The sequence below is a fragment of the Podarcis liolepis genome, assembly GCF_965112155.1.
Source record: "Podarcis liolepis genome assembly, chromosome: 6".
NCBI classification, from domain to species: Eukaryota; Metazoa; Chordata; class Lepidosauria; order Squamata; family Lacertidae; genus Podarcis; species Podarcis liolepis.
Genome location: NC_139559.1, coordinates 75,684,481 through 75,705,865, shown reverse-complemented (window position 1 = coordinate 75,705,865; position 21,385 = coordinate 75,684,481). Strand labels below are relative to the sequence as shown.

The following is a 21,385-nucleotide window of genomic DNA, read 5'->3' as shown; positions in this document are numbered from 1 at the left end:
TTCTTCTTCTTCAAAAGCTATGCTCACAAACTCCAGAATATAAATGTGAAGTTGGAAAGAAGCAAAACAAAAAACATAGGTTTTAATATAGATAAGAATTATAGTGGCTGATAATGGCTAAAATGAAATTTCATATTAAGGATCAGTTGCTTTCTGTATTGATAGCATCTGATCACAAATTCCCAATATTTAAAATGAATTTGGGCTGTGGGTGACTTACAGAAAAGAACTAGAAATTAGCACAGTCTAGGAGTGGTTCTCTATAATTATGAACACTAGTCTTCATTTAAAACAAAACGTTCCAGCACTAAAGGATGTCTCCTCCCTATGTGCCTTCTGCACACAGATGAGTACCGTCTTTTAATTTGGTAAAATACTGGTCTCTTTTTACAATTACAGTGTTCCATTAGAGTGGTAAGGTCACCATGCGTGCAATGGATGGTACAAAATTCAAATGTATATGCTTTGCACTTTTGTATCTTCTTTAACACTGAAATGCTTTGTAAAACATCAAGCACCAATCACATAACTGCCAAACATATGTTTCCTATTCCGCTTTATTCTATTACAGCCAGGTAGGTTTTGGATATCATTGCTGCTACAAGAGCAGTATTCTTTTGCACATGCAAGCTGCTAAAAGGTCATTTACCCTTCACTTTCTCCCCCTTCCTTCAGAATACTCCTCTTCTCTCACTTCTTCTTTGCTCTGGTCATTCTCATTTCACTTTCAGGAAGCTCTCTTCAACATTATACTGAAAAACTTAATCGAACATCGCCCCACCCAAATACTGTATCTGTACTGAGATCCAGTAACTGAAAACTTCCAAATCTAGTCCAGCTCGAAAATATGCTTAAGTGTTGTACTCATTTTGTGCCACAAAGTATGGGTTTTGTGATGCAACCCGTAAGTGTTTATTTACAGCTCATCGGGGTTTGTAGTTAATGCCCCACCCTCACCCCCAAAATAACATTGTCTGATTTCCTCCAGACCTGTACCAAAGTTTTGTGTGGCTTTGTGTCTTACTGGGAAGCTGGAAAAACACTTCTGACTAATGCCAGTCCCAGCACGGTTTGCCAAATTTTAAAGGTGAGAAATTCAAGTTCCACTTGCCAAGGGACAGTCAGCAGTGGACTTTTAGGGTCCCAACTGTGGCCTCAGACTTAACTGCTCCACACCTGGGCAGGTCGGCATGCCTCGGAGAAAATGACCTGAAAAGGAAAGTACGGTACCTTTTTTCATATGTGGTGGGCACGTAAGATAGCAAAAGTGTTCTGGTAAATGATTTATAATGAACTGGAAAAAAACATTGGAAACAACTTTTGTTAAAAAGACAGAAGCTTTTCTTTTAACCTGGGGCTATGGTGGAATGCCCATGATGCCTTGCCTTTCCCCTCTTTTTCCCAGGCTTAAATTTATTTATTTTACTTTGCTTTTAGGATGACTGGGCACACTGAAAAACACCAGTGCTGATGAGGTCCCAGCCACCCACCATTTTAATTTAAAACTGAGGCATACACAAATTGTCTGCAAATCTCTGTCATGGGTCTGTATCCTGAGTTCTTTAATCACCTAGCAATGCTCCTGTCTGCCACCGACTACTGAAGAGCTGCCATCACTGAATAATCCGTTTTAGTGGCACACACTTCATGGCACATACATAGCGACACATACATAGTCGATGCTCATCCCACTTCTCTGAGCGATGAGAAGTTCAAGGACACAACACTCACTTGGGGTTGGCTCCCTTTAAAAGGAGGTGACGTTGATTTGATATATTTTTTTTTTAATACCTGGTTTTAAATTCTCCTTCCCTCCCTCCCTCGGCTTGAACATAGAGGGAGACACAGCTTAAACACTAAAACTGACACCAAAGCCCACTGCTCCCATATCGTATCTCCAGGGTGATAGCCAGAGCCCCATGATGCATATGGAGCCCAAATTCAGCTTTCTGTGTGTGTCCCCGCCCCACCTGTCCATGACTTAAAGCTACATCCTGTCCTTTGCACACAAACATTTGGATTACCGTATTTTTCGCTCTATAACACGCACCCGACCATAACACGCACGTAGTTTTTAGAGGAGGAAAATCCGTAGGCATGCCACCTGTAGGCATTCCCTCCATAACACGCACAGACATTTCCCCTTACTTTTTAGGTGGAAAAAAGTGAGTGTTATGGTGCAAAAAATACGGTACCTCATCCTTAGCTGGGGAGGGGGGGGAGGTTTGTCCCCTTCTATAATCAGTTTTCCATACTCAGAACATTCCCAGAATCGTCCTGCATCAAAAAGCAAACGTGTAACTATTTAGTTCCCATAGCTCTGTGTATCACCTTCAGTTTCCACCCACCAAAAGGATGTACCTGGCCAGAGTGTTCCAAAAACTTTAAGCAGTTTATTTCCCCATTAACCTTCCCCTATCTAACCCCCAATATTACAATATTTCTTCCTTTCTAATCCAGTGGTTTTTCTTACTATACTCTGTAACAAGATATGTGGAGAAAAATGCATTTTTTAAAAAAAGCTTTGTATGTTTAAGGTTCAAGTCATATTTCAATGCTTTCCCCCATTAACCATGAGACCAAGACATTTCCTTTTATAGGCAATGAAATCTGAGATTAGTATATTTTCTGTGCTGAGGCCCTGACCAAAAAAGAAAAAAGTACTGAATGTTACAAAGCTAGTGATAATATCAAGAGAATTGGCACCAGTAAGAAAAGCAGGCATCCCACTGGTGATGTTTTGTCACTGGTAATAAATGTGAACGGAACACATTTTGTTCATTAGATCTAATCTGCTCCTGCTGGTTTTTACTAATGAATGAAACAATACGTTAAGAGAATGAAGGTCAAATGTGAGCTGTATAACATTTTCTACAAGCTAGACAGAAGAGATAGTTTCCTATCTAAAAGTCACAAGGCAGGGGAGCCGTTCGCAGAAATTATTTGTGGCCGGGAAATGTGATGCAGCTAGGTGATTTTGGACACAGAACTTAATGGCCTTATGGGGATCCCCTTAAGAAAATCCACGTGTATTGCTTTAGTTACAAAGCACACAGTTGACATTATGCACCCACCCACCCAGAGTTGTGATTCCATGCTCTACAACTGTGTGTCTGCATTTCTGAAACATGGGGGGGGGGGTGCGGTGAGGTGGATAAAGTTAAAAACACGATTATAAACAAAATCCATACTTTGAGAATGTGCACATTCAGATTTTAAACTCACTTAAATCTTAGCGCCATCATGACTTTGAGAATAAAACAGACTTTGGTTTATTGGGGGGTTAGGGGAGCACCATTTTCTGGTACAGAAGATTGTTCTAAGTTTGTCAGGTGCCTGGATTCCCCTTCTAATTCTGAACCCCCCTCTTCTAATTCTGGAGAGCCGGACATTGAAGTTAGCATGTAAAAATATAAGCCAGGCTGGCTTCCTGATGAAGTAATTGCCAGGAGTGATGGATTAATAGAGCACAAAGAAATGGGTGATGTCCCATTTTGTTGTTGTTTAGTCGTTTAGTCGTGTCCGACTCTTCGTGACCCCATGGACCAGAGCATGTCCCATTAAAATGGGACCCCATGTCCCATCAAAAAGGCCATTAACAGAGACTTTCTGGGTTGGACAGCAAATGGCAAAAGCCCTTCTCTAAGGAGATAGTTAGCAGAGACAAAAGGTCAGAGTTTTAGGAGGGAGGGACAGAACTGCAGTGGGCAATAAGGTAAATAAAAAGGAAAGTAGTGTCAGTTTTGCAAGGTGGAAGGAGGCAGAGCACAAAGTGCGCTGTCTGTTTTATGCTGCGGAGAGGGCCAGACACAATGTTTGGGGTCTCTTGGAATCTGAGGCTGCAGCAATGGAAGGAACAGGACCCTCTTGGAATGTGAATTGTCTGCACTCCCTCCATCTAGGCTCTGGTTGTATATATATGTAAATAAACCATATATCCTAAAGACACCACAGTCTCTGCTGTGCCCCATTGTCCGAATTAAACCATATATCCTGGAAAACGCATCTGGCATCCCTGGAACTGCTCACCGCTCGGAGATTGTGATTGCATGTAATAATATATTTAAAATAAAAACAATATGATAAGTCTCTGTAACAACATACATGCCTGTCTGGCCACCCCAACTCTATAATGTTTTTAAGAAGGAGGAAGCATGCTTCCTTCAGGGGCCCTGGCTTGAACATCCTGGCCCAGGTGGTGATGCGGGGACTGTTTTCCATAGTTGCCACTCTCTGAGTGGTCATGGGGTGGGGACTGGGTTGCAGGGTCCCGGACTGTGCCCTTAAGGCCCATTCCTGGCTGCACCACTGACTAGGAACCAAAAAAGTCCTCCAGAATGGAAGGGTATGATTTACCCTGGCATAATGACACTAGCTTACTGCATTTTGGATTGCTCTGTGAGTCACACTTTGAAATCAATGGAACTTAAGTAAACCATAACTAGATTCCTGCATTGCAGAGGGTTGGACTATATGACTTGGGGTCCCTTCCAACTCTACAGTTCTATGATTCTAACTGAAACCTCATGGTCCGAGTTCAGTGGGTCTACTCTAAGCATGATGATGTCTGGATCCAACCCTTAAATCAGTTTTGTTGCTTTCTGAGCTCTGCAAATTTGAGCTCCGTTTCCTGTTATTCTATGCAATCTAGAATCCTGTGTAATCAAATTACTGGTAATCATTTTAAATATTTAATGTCAAGTAGTTTTTTTCTTTGTGAACCTGTGATAGCCAGGCTCTTGGGGAATCTTTCAACCATGTAGGGATCAATAAAGAAATTTCAAGGGAATTGTGTTTCTCCAGAGGATTAGTCAACATTTGATATTAAAATTGTACAAAGACCTAAGAAATCCATCCCTCATGACACAACAACATTGATACCAGCTGAATTTATTTACTTACGGTTGATTGGGGGGGGGGACATCTATTGTGAACTTTGTATCCCTGATATTAAATTACCTGGTAATGGAACAGATTTGGGGCATTTCATTTTAGGGAGGATTTATAACAAAATATAATGGATGCTCACCTCTCATTTGCCAATTCACATTTAGCCCAGGCAGCTGGAAACCACATCACCCAAATCTCCAAGCAGTGTGAGACTCCGGGGTTACCATGCTCTACCAGTGTGGTGTAGTGGTTAAGAGTGGTGGACTTGTAATCTGGTGAACCGGGTTCGCTTCCCCGCTCCTCCATATGCAGCTGCTGGGCAACCTTGGGCTACGCACACTTCTCTGAAGTCTCTCAGCCCCACTCACCTCACAGAGTGTTTGTTGTGGGGGAGGAAGGGAAAAGAGATTGTTAGCCACTTTGAGACTCCTTAGGGTAGTGAGAAAGTGGGGTATCAAATCCAAACTCTTCTCTTCTTCTCTCTCTTATCCAGGGTTTGGTTTCCTTGGAATGAGGAACAGCAGAGATTGTGGTGTCTTTATGGTGTATGGTTTATTTATACCTATATACAACCTGAGCCTACAGTGGAGAGGCTCACAGCATTAACACCCCACTAGGGTCTTGCTTCTCCCATAGCCACAGCCTTGGGTTCAAGCAGAAATCAGGCGTGGCTCTGTCTCTCAGCTGCTCAGTCTGCAGGCAGCTTCCAGCTTCTGGCTCACACACCTCAACTCTTGCCTTTGTCTTTCTATTTAACAGACAGTTGAGGGAGGGGGTCCACCCATTTGTCCTCTGGCACAGAGTCACTTCCTTTGTTACCTTAACGACAGTAAGGTAACAAAAGGGTGGTACGGTTTCAACTGGGCCTCTCTCTTAGCTTCCCCCCATTTGCAGTAATTCTGACCTACCTTGTAGGGTTGTAATGAGAGAATGCATATATGAAGTGCTCTGAAAACTCTAAAAAGCACTATATACTGTATTTCACGCCCCATAGGACGCACCGCCCCATAGGACGCACCTAGTTTTTTTGGGGGGTGGGGGAAATAAAGGGAAAAATTTTATTCCACCCCCCAGGTGTGGGGGCTGGCGCGGGGGAAGCCTGAGCTTCCCCCGACCCCAGCCCCCAGAACAGGCTGCCGCCCCAAGCCTTGCGCGCCTGGCGGGACCTCCCGCTGGGCGTGCGAGTCTTGCGGACATCTGCCCGAAGCAGGGGGCGGGCTCCCCAGCTCGCCCCCTGCTTCGGGCTGCAGGCTGCTGCCCCAAGCCTTGCGTGCCCGGTGGGAACTCCCGCCGGGCACGTGAGGCTTGCGGATAGCTTCCTGAAGCCTGGAGAGTGAGAGGGGTCGGTGCGCACCGACGCTTCTCGCTCTCCAGGCTTCAGCGAAAGCCTGCATTTGCCCCATAGGATGCACACACATTTCCCCTTCATTTTTGGAGGGGAAAAAGTGCATCCTATAGGGCGAAAAATACGGTAAACCCCAAGTATATTAAACGTGAAAAATAGCCACTTTTTATTATATGGCTTGTTCTAAGCTCTGTGTCCTCACCGTGTGTCACAGTGAAGTTCTGATCATCAACCACTATCGCTAACGCATTCCAAAAGGAGAGATAGATTTGTCTTCAAACAAGAGTCTGTTGAAGTCAGGGGCTTCAACAGCTAGTGATGAATGTGATCCAAAACACCTGAATAGCTGCCACACACCCTCTTTTACACTCCAGCTGCAGTGAATCATTTCCTTTTCCCATATCCCAACAGATAATTTAATTCTGCAGCACAGAATGCAGGCACGATTAGGACATTCGCCCAGTTTAATTGCCAGCTAGATTTGCAAGCAAGGTCACAATTCACAGTGCCAGACTTTAGTTGGACAGTGTTATGACAGAGCAGGAAACATTAATCACCGTAGCCAGCAGAAAATTACAGTTTAAAGCAATACTCATTAATCCTGTTTGCAAGGATTGCCCCTTTCCTTGTTTTTTTTGTTTAAAGAAAAGGTATATTCAGCTGTACTGTCAGGTGAGGCATAGCTAGGAGGTGGCCGCAGACAGTAGACATTAGTGACTGACACGGAAGGATTACATCCTTAATTAAATTATTTTGTTTTCATCCGCTTTCCTTCAGCATGCAACTGGTTTGCTACAGGAGGAAATGTGAAACTCTTTGTGGTACACCACAATAACCTCACTATACTGATGCCCTCCACCACCACCCCCTACAGTGAAAATCACCCATGTCCTCTGTTCCCCTTGTTGCAGCAGCTGATTGGCTGTGAAAACCAAAACGGTGTGGTGGCTTTTCTTAACATTTAACATACCTTCTTTGTGCATTGCTAATGGAAGAACAAAGTCAGAGACAGATCTCTTAGGACAACAGAACTGCAACCCTGTTCCAGTTCTTTCCCCTGCGCCTCTGGAAGAGAATGAGGAGTCGGGGAATATCTGAACAAAATTTTGGTTGTAATCTAATGGGCCAGGAGAAGCAGGAACTTCCCATTCTGAATCCCATTATCAGGTTTGAGCCCATTGTGCATCTTGTTTGAGGTGGTGGCCCGAGGATTGTCATGACACCAGGAATCATCAGAGACTGAGTCCTCTGATGACAGCAGCCCCTGGGGGGTGGGGAGATGCATTAATTCCCTCATCCATCCCATGTGGAGATGCTGTCACTGGAACCAACATCTTCTCTCCTAAGCTTCAAGGAGACACTGTAGATCTGTGGAGGAGCTATCCCTGCAGTTTCAAACGCTAAAGTCTAGAATAAGTCAACAGCTGCAGATGAAGGCACTGCCCCTTTGATTGGCTACATTCAGAGTTCAGGGGGTGGAGCCTCTAGTCAATGAGCAGCTAAGTCCAGGCTAGAAAGATCTGACAGCTGAGCCAGGACTCTGCTGAGACAACTTGCATCTCGTACCCCAGCTGCTGGATCACTGACCGTGGTCCTGAAACCCACACCTAGGTCCCTTTACTGAGGTGCCCTGCCTTACTTTCTTCTCTGCCTGGAAACCTGGGACTACTGACCTTTCCCTTGCTTGGGCCATCAACCAACTGTCAAGATGGTCACTTCCATGGCTCAGGACAAGGGAGTCCTGCAAAGGAGTCAGCCTTTGTGCCAGCACACAATCCTGGCCAAAGAAGGAAACTGTTAGGAGACCTGCTCTTGCTGTCTGCAGATCACTTTTGCTTCTTCCCCTTTGCCTTGGCATCTATCCTCAGTTCCCTGGGAGAAGGAAGCAACTCCTCTGGTCACCATTGGGAATATCGGTGACTACAGTCTAATTATGTAATCAGCACAGTACTAAGCATGGTTATTCTGAACTAAGTCCTACTGAATTCAGTGGCGTTTGCCCCCAAGTAAATGTGCAAATGATCACAACTGCAATCACTTATCCCTACACTAATCTTTTATCTCCCTGGCTTAATTTTAATCTAAACCTACAACACATTTGGTGTTCATGGGCCAGAATAAGATAAAATATTACCGTGTTCCATGCAGCAAAGCATCACAATTTCTAATTCAGTTTTTAACCCACACTTCTTCCAAGGAGCTCATAGTGTCAGTACCCAATTCCTCTTTTAACTTCCACAACAACCCTGTGAGGGGTCAGTTAGGCTGCGAGAGAAAGGTTGGTCCAATGACATCCAGTGAGCTTTATGGCTTCGGAGTGTATGACATTGTTTTGACAGCTATAATATTTTTTCCTTTTATGTTTCTTAAAATTTAATAAAGGTTAATTTAAAACAGTTTTTGAAAAAGAAATAAATCAACTCAAGGATCCAGAATTATAGAGTACCTGTGACTGGGGAGTATTGTGTCAATTCAAAAACAGAAGGTAGGAGCCAAGAAAGGAGGACCTCAGGATTCTTCTTACTCAAGCCTTATTCCATACAAAAAAGGTCCATAAGCATTTAAGAAAATTACCGGGCTAATGCTAATTCAGCTAAAGGCCATCATTATTATACCCACATTGCAGGGGTGGGGCTGTGGCTGTGGCTGAGACAGCTTGGGTTACATCAGCTCTGCAAAGGAACCCAGTGTTGCTATCCCCATTTTGGATGGGGTACTGAGGAGTTAAGAGTATCATATTACAACCATGAAATACAGCCCACTGTTGTTAAGTTGTTATGCTGGGCTGGGCATATTGTGAAGTGGATTGTAGCAACTGTGCAATTAGTTAAAGGTGGGAAGGGATGAAGGAAGCTAGGGAAAGGATTTGGGTTCCAGCGGCGAGTGGGAAGACAATGGCTGGATTCCAGGTCTGCCTTTAGATAAGAGAGCAGATTTACGAACTGTGAAACAACTGAAGGGTAGACCCGGAAGACAAGTTTCTCAGAGGCCTTGGCAGTGCTTAGTTATAAAATCTACCAGCTATGATGGTCATGTTTGTTTGTAGTATTTACTTTGCTTCCCCTAGAAAAACACCTGAGGACACCTATGATGCTTCCCACCCTCTGGGAAGTCCACCTGGCACCAACATTGCCATCCTTTTGATGCTAGGCCAAAATTTTCTGTCATTTGCAGGCATTTGATAGTTAACCTTTTCTTCTTCTGTTTGGCTTTTGTAAGTTCACTGTTTTAATGGTGAACAGATTAATGCAGCTGGAAAAAAGGGAGTTTCAATTGTGGGAAATTAGTAGAGGACCACTTTTGGCTTTATCTTGCATGCACTTCTAAATTTGCTTTGAGACCTTTGTGGTATAAGGCAACAAACAAACGAACAAACAAAAATAATAATGGCAAAGCTGGATTCCTTTGGAATCCCCCCCCCATATACCCCTTTAGTTAAAATTTCAAGTGTTATGTATGAAGGTTCGACTCTCAGTCCTTGGTCTATTTCCCCCATCATACTGTTTATGAACTTTAATTTAGAATGAGAAATATCTATCTATATATACACACCACCCGAACAATACACAAAGCATCTTTGCTGAAATTCCTGTCCTTCAGTTTACTTGACAGTTTAATTAGAGACTGACGGTGTTTCACAAGTTGGTAGAATGCATGTTGCTATAGTTCAGCTATCGTGTTTGTTTCTGTTGTTTTCATTTTAAAGGTTGATCCTTGCCAAAACCGGATAATCCAGTGATTAACTTTGATTTATCTCACATACCAGCGTCAGCCACTAAGTGTATATCATCATTCCCTCTTAATTTATAGCAGAATGCAAATTCTGCTGTGTCGGCTTCTCTAAAAAAAATATCCATTAACTAAAATAGAATCCGGCAATTTATCGTTACCAGTTCTCTAGGATGAAAGCGAAGATGCTTGTCAAGGACAACTCCTGAACAGCATGTTTGTGGGTAGGCGACAACAAAAGAGGCACTACAGAAGGGACTTTGGTTTCCCCTTAAAAACCCCAAAAGGAGCACAATCTCTTCTCAGACTTGCCATACTTGCTTATGATGAACAGCTGCTTTAGACTCGACAAAATACGGAAAGCATCTGTCTCATATGGTAACAGCTAAGATTATTTTTTTCACACCACTGGCAACTTATATGGAACAACATTGGTTTTGGAACAACTTCAGGCTATTCCTCCGGCCTATGAGCTTTTAACCACACTTCTTTGCTTATTCTTTAATGCATATAGAAACAAAATATGGTTATGTACAAAGTAGAATGTGAACACTATTCCAATTAAAGAACTGTCAAAGCGGAGTCTTTTTCCCCGCTATCCCCCATGGGGGATAAATTAAATTAGGTTGCAGCTTATGGGTATAGAGAAATGGCTCTGCTGGGGAAAGGAATAAGCGCCTGAAATTGATTAAATGGGTTAATGATTGAACTAAATCAAGCTGCTGAAATGTTTCTTTAAAAATGCCCCTTCCAGCCGTCATTTAATCAATTGATTCTCTTAAGTGTCAGAAGCACAAAGCTAGCAATGGGTGCCTATGATACTGCCACAGGAATGCATCTATCACCTAGAAGGCATGCACTCCCTTCACAATTTTATTAGGACATTTAGAGCAGAGCAGGGAGGGGTGGTAGTTCACTCAGAATGTGTCAAAGGCAGTGTGAGAGGCAAGTGGGTCCAATATGCTACAATTCTCAAGCTTTTCCTGCCCTAGCCCTAGTTTTGCTTCACTTGCAGTCCCACTGTCTACAGAAAGACTCCAGGCGCTTGTTTATCACACGCCCATCATTTAAGACTCCATTTTATGCCATGTAGATGCAGCAGCTGACATGAAGAAGTTAGATAAAGAGACCTGGGTTCAAATTCTTACTTTTAGATCACTGGGTTATTTTGAGGCAGTCACTATTTCTCAGCCTAACCTACCCCATGGGGTTATCGGAGAGTAAAATGCGAAAATTCTATATTCACTGCCTGAAACTTGACAGGCCAGCTTCTTCTGTGCTGACTGAGATGGTCTGCATTTAAGAACGGCAGATCTTTCTAATGGTTATGATCAATGAACCAGTCTAACCTATAGGTTTTTATAGGGGTCAGGCAGCACCTTCGATTCTGCTTTCACCTGTTGATGAAAATAGTTTTGCTTGACTCACTTTCTGTAATTCTTCACTTTGGTCAAATTTGATGGGGAATAAGCTATTTCTCCACCTAATAACCTTCAGATTACCATTTCAATACTTTTTAAAAAACACCTTCTGAAATCAGGTTTCAGCCAGTGTAAATTGTTAGTTTTAACCGAAATTTCAGGCATTGTCAGATCTGTAAACTCATAATTGTGTACATTGTTTTCATAATGTGAAGAGTCTTGGCATGTTACATAGACAGATACTTGCAATTCAGGTAGGTAGCCATGTTAGTCTGATGCAGTCGAAATAAAAAAATTAAAAAATTGTCCAATAGCACCTTAGAGACCAACTAAGTTTGTTCTGAGTATAAGCTTTCGTGTGCATGCACACTTCTTCAGATACTTGCAAGTAAGAGTCATATTTGTGAAGAACTAAATTCAGTCCTTGGATGCAAATATTCTTTGCATTTATATTCCTCATTGACATGTTTTCAGTTTTTTATTTCATTAAATCCAGCAGCTAATTTGTTTCATCATATTTTTTGGAAGCTTCAAAGGGGGGATATGGAAGAATGAATCTTGCATAAAGGAGAAATGTAAAAGAAAGAATGATTGTGCAAAGACTCGTGGCTAGTCCTGAATGAACAGACTAAAACAAAATATCTAAAACTTCTGGCATTTGTTGCATTAAGATGCCTTTACCAAACCATACTTACTCTCTGAAACAACTTTTCAAGTTAGCAGAGGATTGGGGTGGGGGAATCCAATCTTGTTGGCACTTTTTGCTGGAACCTGCTCTATTACTTAGCTACGAACACAACAGGAATATCCTGAAGACAGAAGAATTGGTTTGAGATGACATTTCATGATCCATTACTTTGAAGCATCTTTTCTCTATGGGGCTCTGAAGGAGCTATTATGGAAGACGAGAGATCTTTGCACATGTGAAGTTTCCATTAAGGAAAAGAAGAAGAGGCCCAGAATAAGCAACCTGTGTCCGCTGCATCATCAAAGCTTCTTTCAGTGCCTGCAAGTGAGGTCTCCTGGCGGTATCACTTCCTGAGTGCAGCTGCAAACAAGACCAGAACTGAGCAGCAGGTTCACGGGAGTGAGCATCCTGCTGGGAAAGCTTCTTTCTTTTGCAAGTTGTTGCTGACGCTACATATCCTCTTTGATGAGCATGGCAAAGAAGAAAACTCCACAGTCAGGCCAGGTGGCATTTCCTGACTTGATCTGTAATCCCAAGGAGTGTTGCCTGTTGTGGGAGGTAAAGTGGGAGCCATACAGAGATCTAGGTGGGAAAACGCTGCACATTTACATTCCAAACGTCTTGGCAGAAGGACAAAGCACTGTAACACCCAGCTGGTCTGTTTGGTAGACCTATGGTTCCCAATTTTTTGTAGCAATTGTATTGCGCTGTGATGGACACTGTATGATTTTTTTAAATTGCATTTTCATTGCTCCCCCCGCACTTACGTTGCATTTTATTGTACTACAATTTGCATTCCATTTGCACTCATTGTAATACAATGAAATGCAATGCAAGAGATGAAAGAAGCAATAAATGAAATTTAAAATCAATATATTTCTTCTAATGTGCCAAGGCCTGAAACCGACCTGTGCTTTGTTATGCAGGCAGCAACTGGGCTGTAACAGTTTAGCGTTAGGTTAAGATCTTTCCTCTCTCAAGGTTATGGTCGATCAAGGCATTTGCACCAGATTTGACTTCAAAATGTGCTTTGGCCTTGGCTTTTGGTTGCTGAACGAAACAGCCTGTTCCACTAATGGATCTTCCTTGTTCCACTGGCGATGAGATGTTTTCCCAACTTTAGGCGAGATCCATCTGTTCCAGAGTCTGCTAATGTGTTGACACCAGATCACTTTTGAAAACAAGCTAAACAAGTCTAAACAAGCCAGGAGTGGCTTCCAAAAAACCCTGCAAAAAGGTTGCAGGCAGGGCAGCAGGGATGACACCTGCCTATGAAACTGCAGTACAGATCAAAGTAAAGACTTTGACTTTGCAAATTAAAAAACTCAACAGAAACATGCATCTTGCCCTGGGCAGCCCTACTAGGGTTGCCTTTTAATATGCCCAGACTGTCAGAACACCATTAAAGAAATTGCAAAACATATGCTGTAGCATTCTTTGTTGCTGCCCTACCCTAACTAAGGCACCTGACACCTATATCAGCTTTATCTACCACCCTGCCTCAAAGTTGCTAAGGTTGGCCTACGTGAGTTTTTAATGTCATGTCCCTCCCCACTTTGGAAAAACAACAACAACTATGTTATGCATTGAAAACTGATAGGGATTCCCAACTGATTGTTTGCTGACAATGAGGCACCAATGTGCAAAGCAGGGTGGGAAGCAGGGGAGTGGCATTTGCAGGGGGAAAGCTTTCATAGGTCCCAGGTTCTCCTCTGCAACCTCTCCACCTGGCCGCCTCCCTTTCCTCCCTTCCTGCCCTGCAAATGGAGAGAAAATAGAGGGCTGGAGAAGGGTGGAGTTGAAGAGGAAAAGCACCAGGCAAGGGAAGGGTTAACTACCCAGCTCCTATTTTCTTGCCCACAAATGCTTCTGTACCACAGCCATTTCTCGCATTTTTAGGAGAAGACCCCACTGGCTATACTATGGCCCCATTAATTGTCCTCTGGAAACATTGTGGAAATGGGCTTTTTCAGTTTTTGCACCAACCCTCTGGAAACCCTCGAGAGATTCAGGAAACTTCATTGCTTGGATGTTTTAAATGCTTGTTAAAAACCTAGGCCTGCTTACTTAGGCCATTAGGTCCAGTCATGGCCGACTCTGCGGTTGCAGCACTCATCTCGCTTTATTGGCCGAGAGAGCTGGCGTACAGCTTCTGGGTCATGTGGCCAGCATGACTAAGCCGCTTCTGGCGAAACCAGAGCAGCACACGGAAACGCTGTTTACCTTACCTTCCCTATTTATCTACTTGCACTCTGACGTGCTTTCAAACTGCTAGGTTGGCAGGAGCAGGGACTGAGCAACAGGAGCTCACCCCGTCGCGGGGATTTGAACCGCCGACCTTCTGATCGGCAAGTCCTAGGCTCTGTGGTATAACCCACAGCGCCACCTGCGTCCACTTAGGCCTTTACTGATGTTTAAAAGGCTTATCCTGTTTAGCAGCTGATATTATTCTTAACTGATGGATTTTTAAAAATCTAGTTAGTTAGTTAGGATACTTGAAAATCAATTAACTGATTTTTCCCCTTAAAAGGTGAGGATATAAATTATATGATGATGATAATCTGCTTTAGTTGTATCTAGCATTAATGGACCAAATGGTCTGGTTTAGTATATAGGTCTTTACTGTTAGTTTGAGCAAGTGTGTCTCTCCACTGTCTTGCTGAAATCCTTCAACTCAGGGATAGAGAATCTTTGGCCCTCCAGATGTTGTCAGCTTACAACTCTCATCATCAGCTGGTTGGGGCTGATGGGAATTAAGAGTCCAACAACATCTGGAGGACCACAGCTTCCCCATCCCTGCTTCAACTGGAAATGTGGGGGACCCAACCAGAGTCCTCCAACCACCTATGTTTTCTATTAACACTGAGCTATGGGAGTTGTTCCACATGTAAGCAAATGCAGTGCAGCAGCATCTTTTAGACTACAGAACAAATTGAGTGACACAAAAATCCATAAGGACCGTGCAATAAATATTCCCAGGGAACGCAAAGAGTTTTAGCCATAACAGGCAGTAAGTACATCTTCCTTTATTTACCGAAACAATTTGCAAGGCTGCAGGAAGTCCTGATAATATAACCCCCATTTGAGTTACTAGGCCAAAAGCTAGCACACATAAGTCGAAGCCAGGGTCAGGTCATTCCCAAGGATATTAAGTGCTGAGCCATACATTTTGCACAGAATTCTTCCCAAGAAAGCGTTTTATCCCTTTAGGTTCCATGGAGAAGCCATTAAACACATTAATGGCTCTGCGGCAGCTAAACACAATGTTACTTTTGAGTATTTGATTTATTTTACACCTAAGCCAAAGGATAAAAATGCACTAGAAACCAAACACTGTTTTCCACAGTAAGGAAAGCTGAGGTCTATGTATTCACACTGGATGGGAATATTTGTTAATTTCTTTTAAAATATATATTTCACATTTTTGTATCCTGCCTTTCATCCTACAATGGAGCACAGAGTGGCTAACAGCATAAAACAACGCATTCTTCACAAAACCATTAAATGAACTAACAGGTTCTCATCTATAAAAACAGCAGCAGCCAAGAGCTCCATAACACCAGTTAAACCTCCAAGGCCTAGACAAATAGGTGAGCTTCCAAATTCTGCCTAGAGTGGAAGACAACCTGATTTCACCCAGGAGGAGGTTCATAGAATCATAGAATTGTAGAGTTGGGAGGGATTCCAAGGGTCATCTAGTCCAACCCCCTGCAATGGAGGAATCTCAGCTAAAGCATTCATGACTGATGGCCATCCAACCTCTGCTTAAAAACCTCCAAGGAAGGAGAGTCCACAACCTTCCAAGGGAGACTGCTCCACTGTCAGAAAGTTCTTGATGTTTACTGAGAATCTCCTTTCTTGTAACTTGAAGCCACTGGTTCGAGTCCTACCCTCCAGAGCAGGAAAAAACCAGCTTGTTCCATAGGCAAGGTGCTGCCCCGAGAATGCTGTCTTGTGTGACCATCTTCCTTGCTGCCAACACTGATGGACCCATGAGCAGGGCCTCTCCCACTGATCATAAAGTCCAGATTAGAAAGTACAGTGGTACCTCGGGTTAAGAACTTAATTCGTTATGGAGGTCTGTTCTTAACCTGAGGTACCACTTTAGCTAATGGGGCCTCCCGCTGTTGTCGTGCGATTTCTGTTCTCACCCTGAAGCAAAGTTCTTAACCCAAGGTACTGTTTCTGGGTTAGCGGAGTCTGTAACCTGAAGCGTCTGTAACCCGAGGTACCACTGTACTGAGAAAGGCGCTCCTTCGATTACTTGGGTGACAAGTTGTTCATGTTTCGTACACTAGCACTTTGAACTGTGTGTGGTAGTTCACTGGCAGCCAATGCAGTGAAGATCAGGCGATAAGATTCCTTCTCACTGCTCTTTCAGTGGGATTTTGCATCAGCTGCAGCTTCTGGACTATTTTCAAGGATATCTGTAGTAGCCTGTACAGGTTATTAGAACATAGATATTCAAGGTTAGACTATCTTGGTTCAGGAACAGTGGTAGCTGGTGAAACATCCAGAGCTGGGCATCAGCACTCCTTATCACCGTAGTCACTTTGGGCCCCAGTGACAGCTTGGAATTGATGAGAATTGCCAAGTTACATAGCTACTCTTTCTGTGGGAGTTTTACCCAACCCAGGGCAGGCCATCTTCCTAACTCCTGAACTTGGGAATGGCTGACCCATAACATCTCACTCTTCTCAGAATTCAACATCAGTTTACTGGTCCTCATCTAGTCCATCAGACTCCAGACACAGGTCCAGCACCTGCACAGCCTTTCCGATGGAATGGAGATACGGAGCTGGGTGGAACCAGCATATTGGTGGTGCCATGCTCCAAATCACCAGATGATGTCTCCCAGTAGCTTCATGTAGATGCCAGTTCCTCTGCCGAAATGAAAACAGAGTGTTCCCAAAATGTGAACCAGGCTTCATGGGATATTAATTGAAGCATACCTTTTGGCCAAACTGAAGAGCACCTTCTGATAAAGGTTACTTATCAACCCATGTATCAACATGGCAGCATCAAGATGAATACTTATAGAGAAGCAGGCTTTTAATTTTTTAAAAAAAACCCTACTCATCCGAACAGTTTGCAAACCACAGGCACCTTCGCTTCTTCGTATCAAAGCTATCCCTCTCCATATTTTAACATCCCTCTAGAAAAAATGATCAAAAGTCACAGTTACTATAGAAAGTAAAAACTATCACTCTCTTGCAGTGATGTATAGGATTATTGTTTGGCTTCCTCGTGTTTCGTTTGTGCATCATGTGGACCTTTCCCACTTTTCTGTTACTCTCTTCAATGTATATGTTTCTCCAGCCAAAATTTGTTCATCGATGTGACTCAGTATATGCAGATGACAGATGTGTTTACATTGCTCTATATACAGAACAACATATATAGTTATGATTTGCCAGATGGGTGAAAAAAGGCTGCAACAGACTTAGAAAATAGATATTATGGGAGACTGGATTTTGCTAACAGTGTTTGATATTAAATGCCATTTCCCATTTAAGGGAGGGAATGGCTTCACACGCTAACTAAACATGTCTTGAACTTTTAAACATACAAAACCTACATATACTTAAGTTCACTGAGAAAGTGACATTTTACCTTTTTTTGGCATCATTAACGCTCATTATACACACATGGGACTGCAAAGTGGGCTAAAGAGTCTCACTGCTTCCTAATGACAGTTTCCTCCCTGTAATTCAACACTGTTAAAAGATTTAACGCTCGGCTTGGAAAAAATCTGTCTCCCTCGTGCACATGCGGTTCATCTGCTTGTGACATCCGCTACCTCTTTATTTATCTTAACAATTAAACACAATGCTTTAGAAAGCTTACTTTAGAACACAGGGCCAACTTTTGAGAGGCCAAAAGGAAAAATGATACTGGATTTAATGCTATGGGGTTTCTTTTTTGGAAAGGCTGCAGAACGAAAACTGTCCTCAGGCCAAGTTAATACGACCATTTCCTTTATGCTCAAAATATTCACTAGGGATTTTGCTGCTTGCATACAGGAAACAAGGGCTGTGGTACCAGAACAAGATTCTGTTTCTTATAATTTAAGGGGCATGTTTAAGCAACCGCTCGGTGCAGCTATGGCTCTAAAGCCACTGCCCCGAATGGCCTTTAAGGAGAGACCTCAGGATCCCAACACACCACATAGTCTTACACCAGAAGGCAGGTAACGGGTAGAGTGAACAGGTCAGGGAGAAACTGCGTGCAGACAAATGCAGCCCATTCCAGTTCTGACTTGTTCCACATGGAAAAGAGGGCAGAAGGAAACGTGGAATGTCAACATCTGACCAAGGCCAGTATCTTATCAGTTGGAATTCTCCATATAAAATCTCAACGGGATCTCATTGCAATAGACTAGAGCACCAGCCAACATCCTCGCCTTTAGTGATTGGGGAAAAACTTGTGACAGTAGGTGAATAAAACATTATTATGTGATTGGGAATGAGATGATTGCGGGGGACCAGCCCTACTTCCATGATTCCTAGGTGGTACCTTAGGGATAAGCCAACATCAAACGTCAGTTTCATGTTTTATACGGATATGAAGTGTGTGTGTGTGTGTATGTGTGTGCATACAAAACATAAAGGAAAAAAGGAAAATCAACACAAATAAAATAAATACTTATATCCAATGAAAGCTGGGGAGGGGGGAGGCTTTTTTTCCTTGCTGTTTTTTAAAGTGCCATGAACCTTGATGGACACCGCATAAATAATCCACTCCGCTGTGCGATTTCATCACAAACTAATATTCTTCCCCCCCCTGCCATATTACTCCATTTACCTTATTCCCTGACTCATGAGAAAGGGACTTTTTAAAGAGATGAGGATGAAGGACAGCAGTCCTGGAAACCAAAGTGATGAAATAGAGGTAGAGTTGAGCTCCTGACGGCAACTGGAAAGAGAAGCATAATCTTGTAGTGTCCAGCTATGCGATACTGGGCGGTACGCACATACGGTCCACTTTGGTTTTTAGAAATACAGTAACGAGTCTCGCTCGACTTGTGTAAACCTATGAAGGACCGGTTGGAAAAAAACATCAGCGTTGGTACTAAAACACATTGAGCTTGTCCTTTCGTGTCACACGATTCGCCCAAGATAGAGAGACTTGGGATACTTTTCTTTGAGTGCAGGCCACTGGACGATGAAATAATCTGAAAAGTGGTAAAGGATCTTCCCGGACAGAGAAAGGTTTTCCACACGGCAGATGCTCTCAACGTATACAATGGTTACGCTTTTTATCCCCAGCATCCTGAGCAGGAGGGCAGATGCGCATATGGGAACGCAAGTTCCTGGGCCATTGCACAAAACCTAAGAAGAAGAAAAAAATGCCAGACAGAAAATTAAATTTCAAAACCCCACCATTAATGGATAAATCCCATCAGTCATACAGGACAGTAAAAAACAAAAGTGAAAGGCTAATGCAATTTCAGTTCAAGACAAAATAAAAAATGATTATTGGAAAAAAACAAAATCATTGCCTTCTCCACTGTCAAAATTTGGGGTTTTAAGGTGCAGAGAATCTAGTATTTGCTTGTATTATTCTGTAAACTGCAATCTATGGTGACAAATAAATGAAGATGGCTTCCACTGAGTCAAAACAGGGTTTAGATATCAATTCGCAGCAGTTCTCTGGGAAGAGGGCTTTCTGATCCCAGCCATCTGACATCCATTTTTATATAACAACAAAATGCCTTGTGGCACCTTAAAGGCTAACACATTTATTATGGCTTAGTTTTCATGAACCAGAGTCCTGCTTCATCAGATGCAGCTGATGTTGTTTTTGCTGCAACAGGCTAACACAGCTCCCCTTCTGGAAATGGTTATGTTTTGCTATTTGTCCAGGCTTTTGGCAGGGGATAGGTGCGTTTAGGAGTTTTAGGGCATTTTAATTATTGCATACTGGATGTTGTTTTATTTCGGGTTTTGTGCTGCTGACTGCCCTGGGTACCCTTCAGAGAGAAAGGGGCAGGATACAAATTGAACAAATGAACACAAAACTTTTCTACAGATACTGAGGACTGAATCTTGACCCAAAAGTGTAACTTCCCCACCTATGGCCTTTGAGAGTGAGACCACGTCTGCACCATACAATTAAAGAACTACTAAGCTGTTTTTAACTGTTGTGGTCCGGTCCCCCCCAAAAAAATAATCCTGGGAAACTGTAGTTTGTTAAGGGGGCCAAGAGTTGTTGGGAGACCCCCGATTCTCACAATTTCCAGAGTAGTTTAACAATCCATCTCTCCTCCCACGGAACTTGGGAATTGTAGTTATGTGAGGGGAATAGGGGTCTCCTAAAAACTCTCCACACCCTTAACTAACTATAGAATTCCCAGGATTCTTTTTTGGGGGGAGTCATTATTGTTAAAGGGATTCAACAGCGCTGTAAAAATATGGTGTGGATGCAGCCTGAGAGAATGCATATTGCACACAGGGATGTAGAAATTCTCAAATAAATTCCCAGGGCATGGGTGTCACTGGACCATTCCTTCCTTTGTTACTACCCTTCTTTTACTTCACTCAGGCAACAATCCCAATTCCACTCCTATCCTTGTGATGATCCTTTCAGTAACAAAGGGGCAAACCAATCTGGCGCTGAAATGCTCAGGGGGCACCCAATCTTTTTGTCTCTACCGTCCTTTCTAGGGCTAGGTGATTGGAATCCAACTGTGGAAATTAATTTGACTCCCCCCCCCTTCATGGCTGCTGGCCTGACTTTTTTGGGGGGGCTCTTCCACCTGAGGTTCTGTTATACATGTACCCTGCCTTGTTCACTGATATTTTTTCAGAGTTCTTAAATTGCTCCTGTTTTTAAACCCTGTCATGCTTTGAATCGGGTTTTTCCAAACTTGGGCCTCCAGCTGTTTCGGGACTACAATTCCCATCATCCCTCACCACTGGTCTTTCTAGCTAGAGATGATGGGAGTTGTAGTCCCAAAACAGCTGGAGAACCCAAGTTTGGGAAACACTGCTTTAGATAGAGGCTGTCATTGTCACAAATTAAAAAGACAACCCCCCCCCCAAAAATAGGGTGGAGGAGACAGCAGAGGTAAAGCACAGCTCACGGGTGGCTGGGTACCCATTTGCCCCAGCTTGGCTACAGATCTGGGTGGGAAAGTGCCGAAAAATTCCCCTACAATGGAAAAGTAGCTTGGGGGAGGGAATTGTTGGAGGGGACAGGAATGATGTGAGCATGTCTGTGGGAAGGTACATAAGAATCAACTACTTCAAAAGTGCTAAGAGTAACTGGGGCCCCCTGCCTTGAGGCCTACAATCTGTTAACAGCACCATG

General features: G+C 43.1%; 1 protein-coding gene and 1 long non-coding RNA gene across 8 annotated transcripts in view; both read right to left on the bottom strand.

The window, feature by feature from the left end:
- Positions 1-6,681: 6,681 nt before the first annotated feature.
- ALG14 (ALG14 UDP-N-acetylglucosaminyltransferase subunit) overlaps positions 6,682-21,385 on the bottom strand; it is a 51,587-nt gene continuing 36,883 nt past the window's right edge. For 3 of the 7 annotated variants that reach the window (XM_083511268.1, XM_083511267.1, XM_083511269.1), the window contains one exon: positions 15,066-19,404. In XM_083511268.1, coding sequence (XP_083367394.1) covers positions 19,174-19,404 — 231 coding nt within the window. In that variant the 3' untranslated portion in view covers positions 15,066-19,173. The other 4 variants (XR_014527958.1, XR_014527959.1, XR_014527960.1 and 1 more) reach the window with 4 other exon arrangements.
- Positions 15,066-21,385, bottom strand: part of LOC310710414 — a 153,884-nt gene continuing 147,564 nt past the window's right edge. Inside the window, exon 2 of the long non-coding RNA XR_014528052.1 lies at positions 15,066-15,883. This is a non-coding gene — a long non-coding RNA (uncharacterized lncRNA). The remainder of the gene's footprint in view (positions 15,884-21,385) is intronic.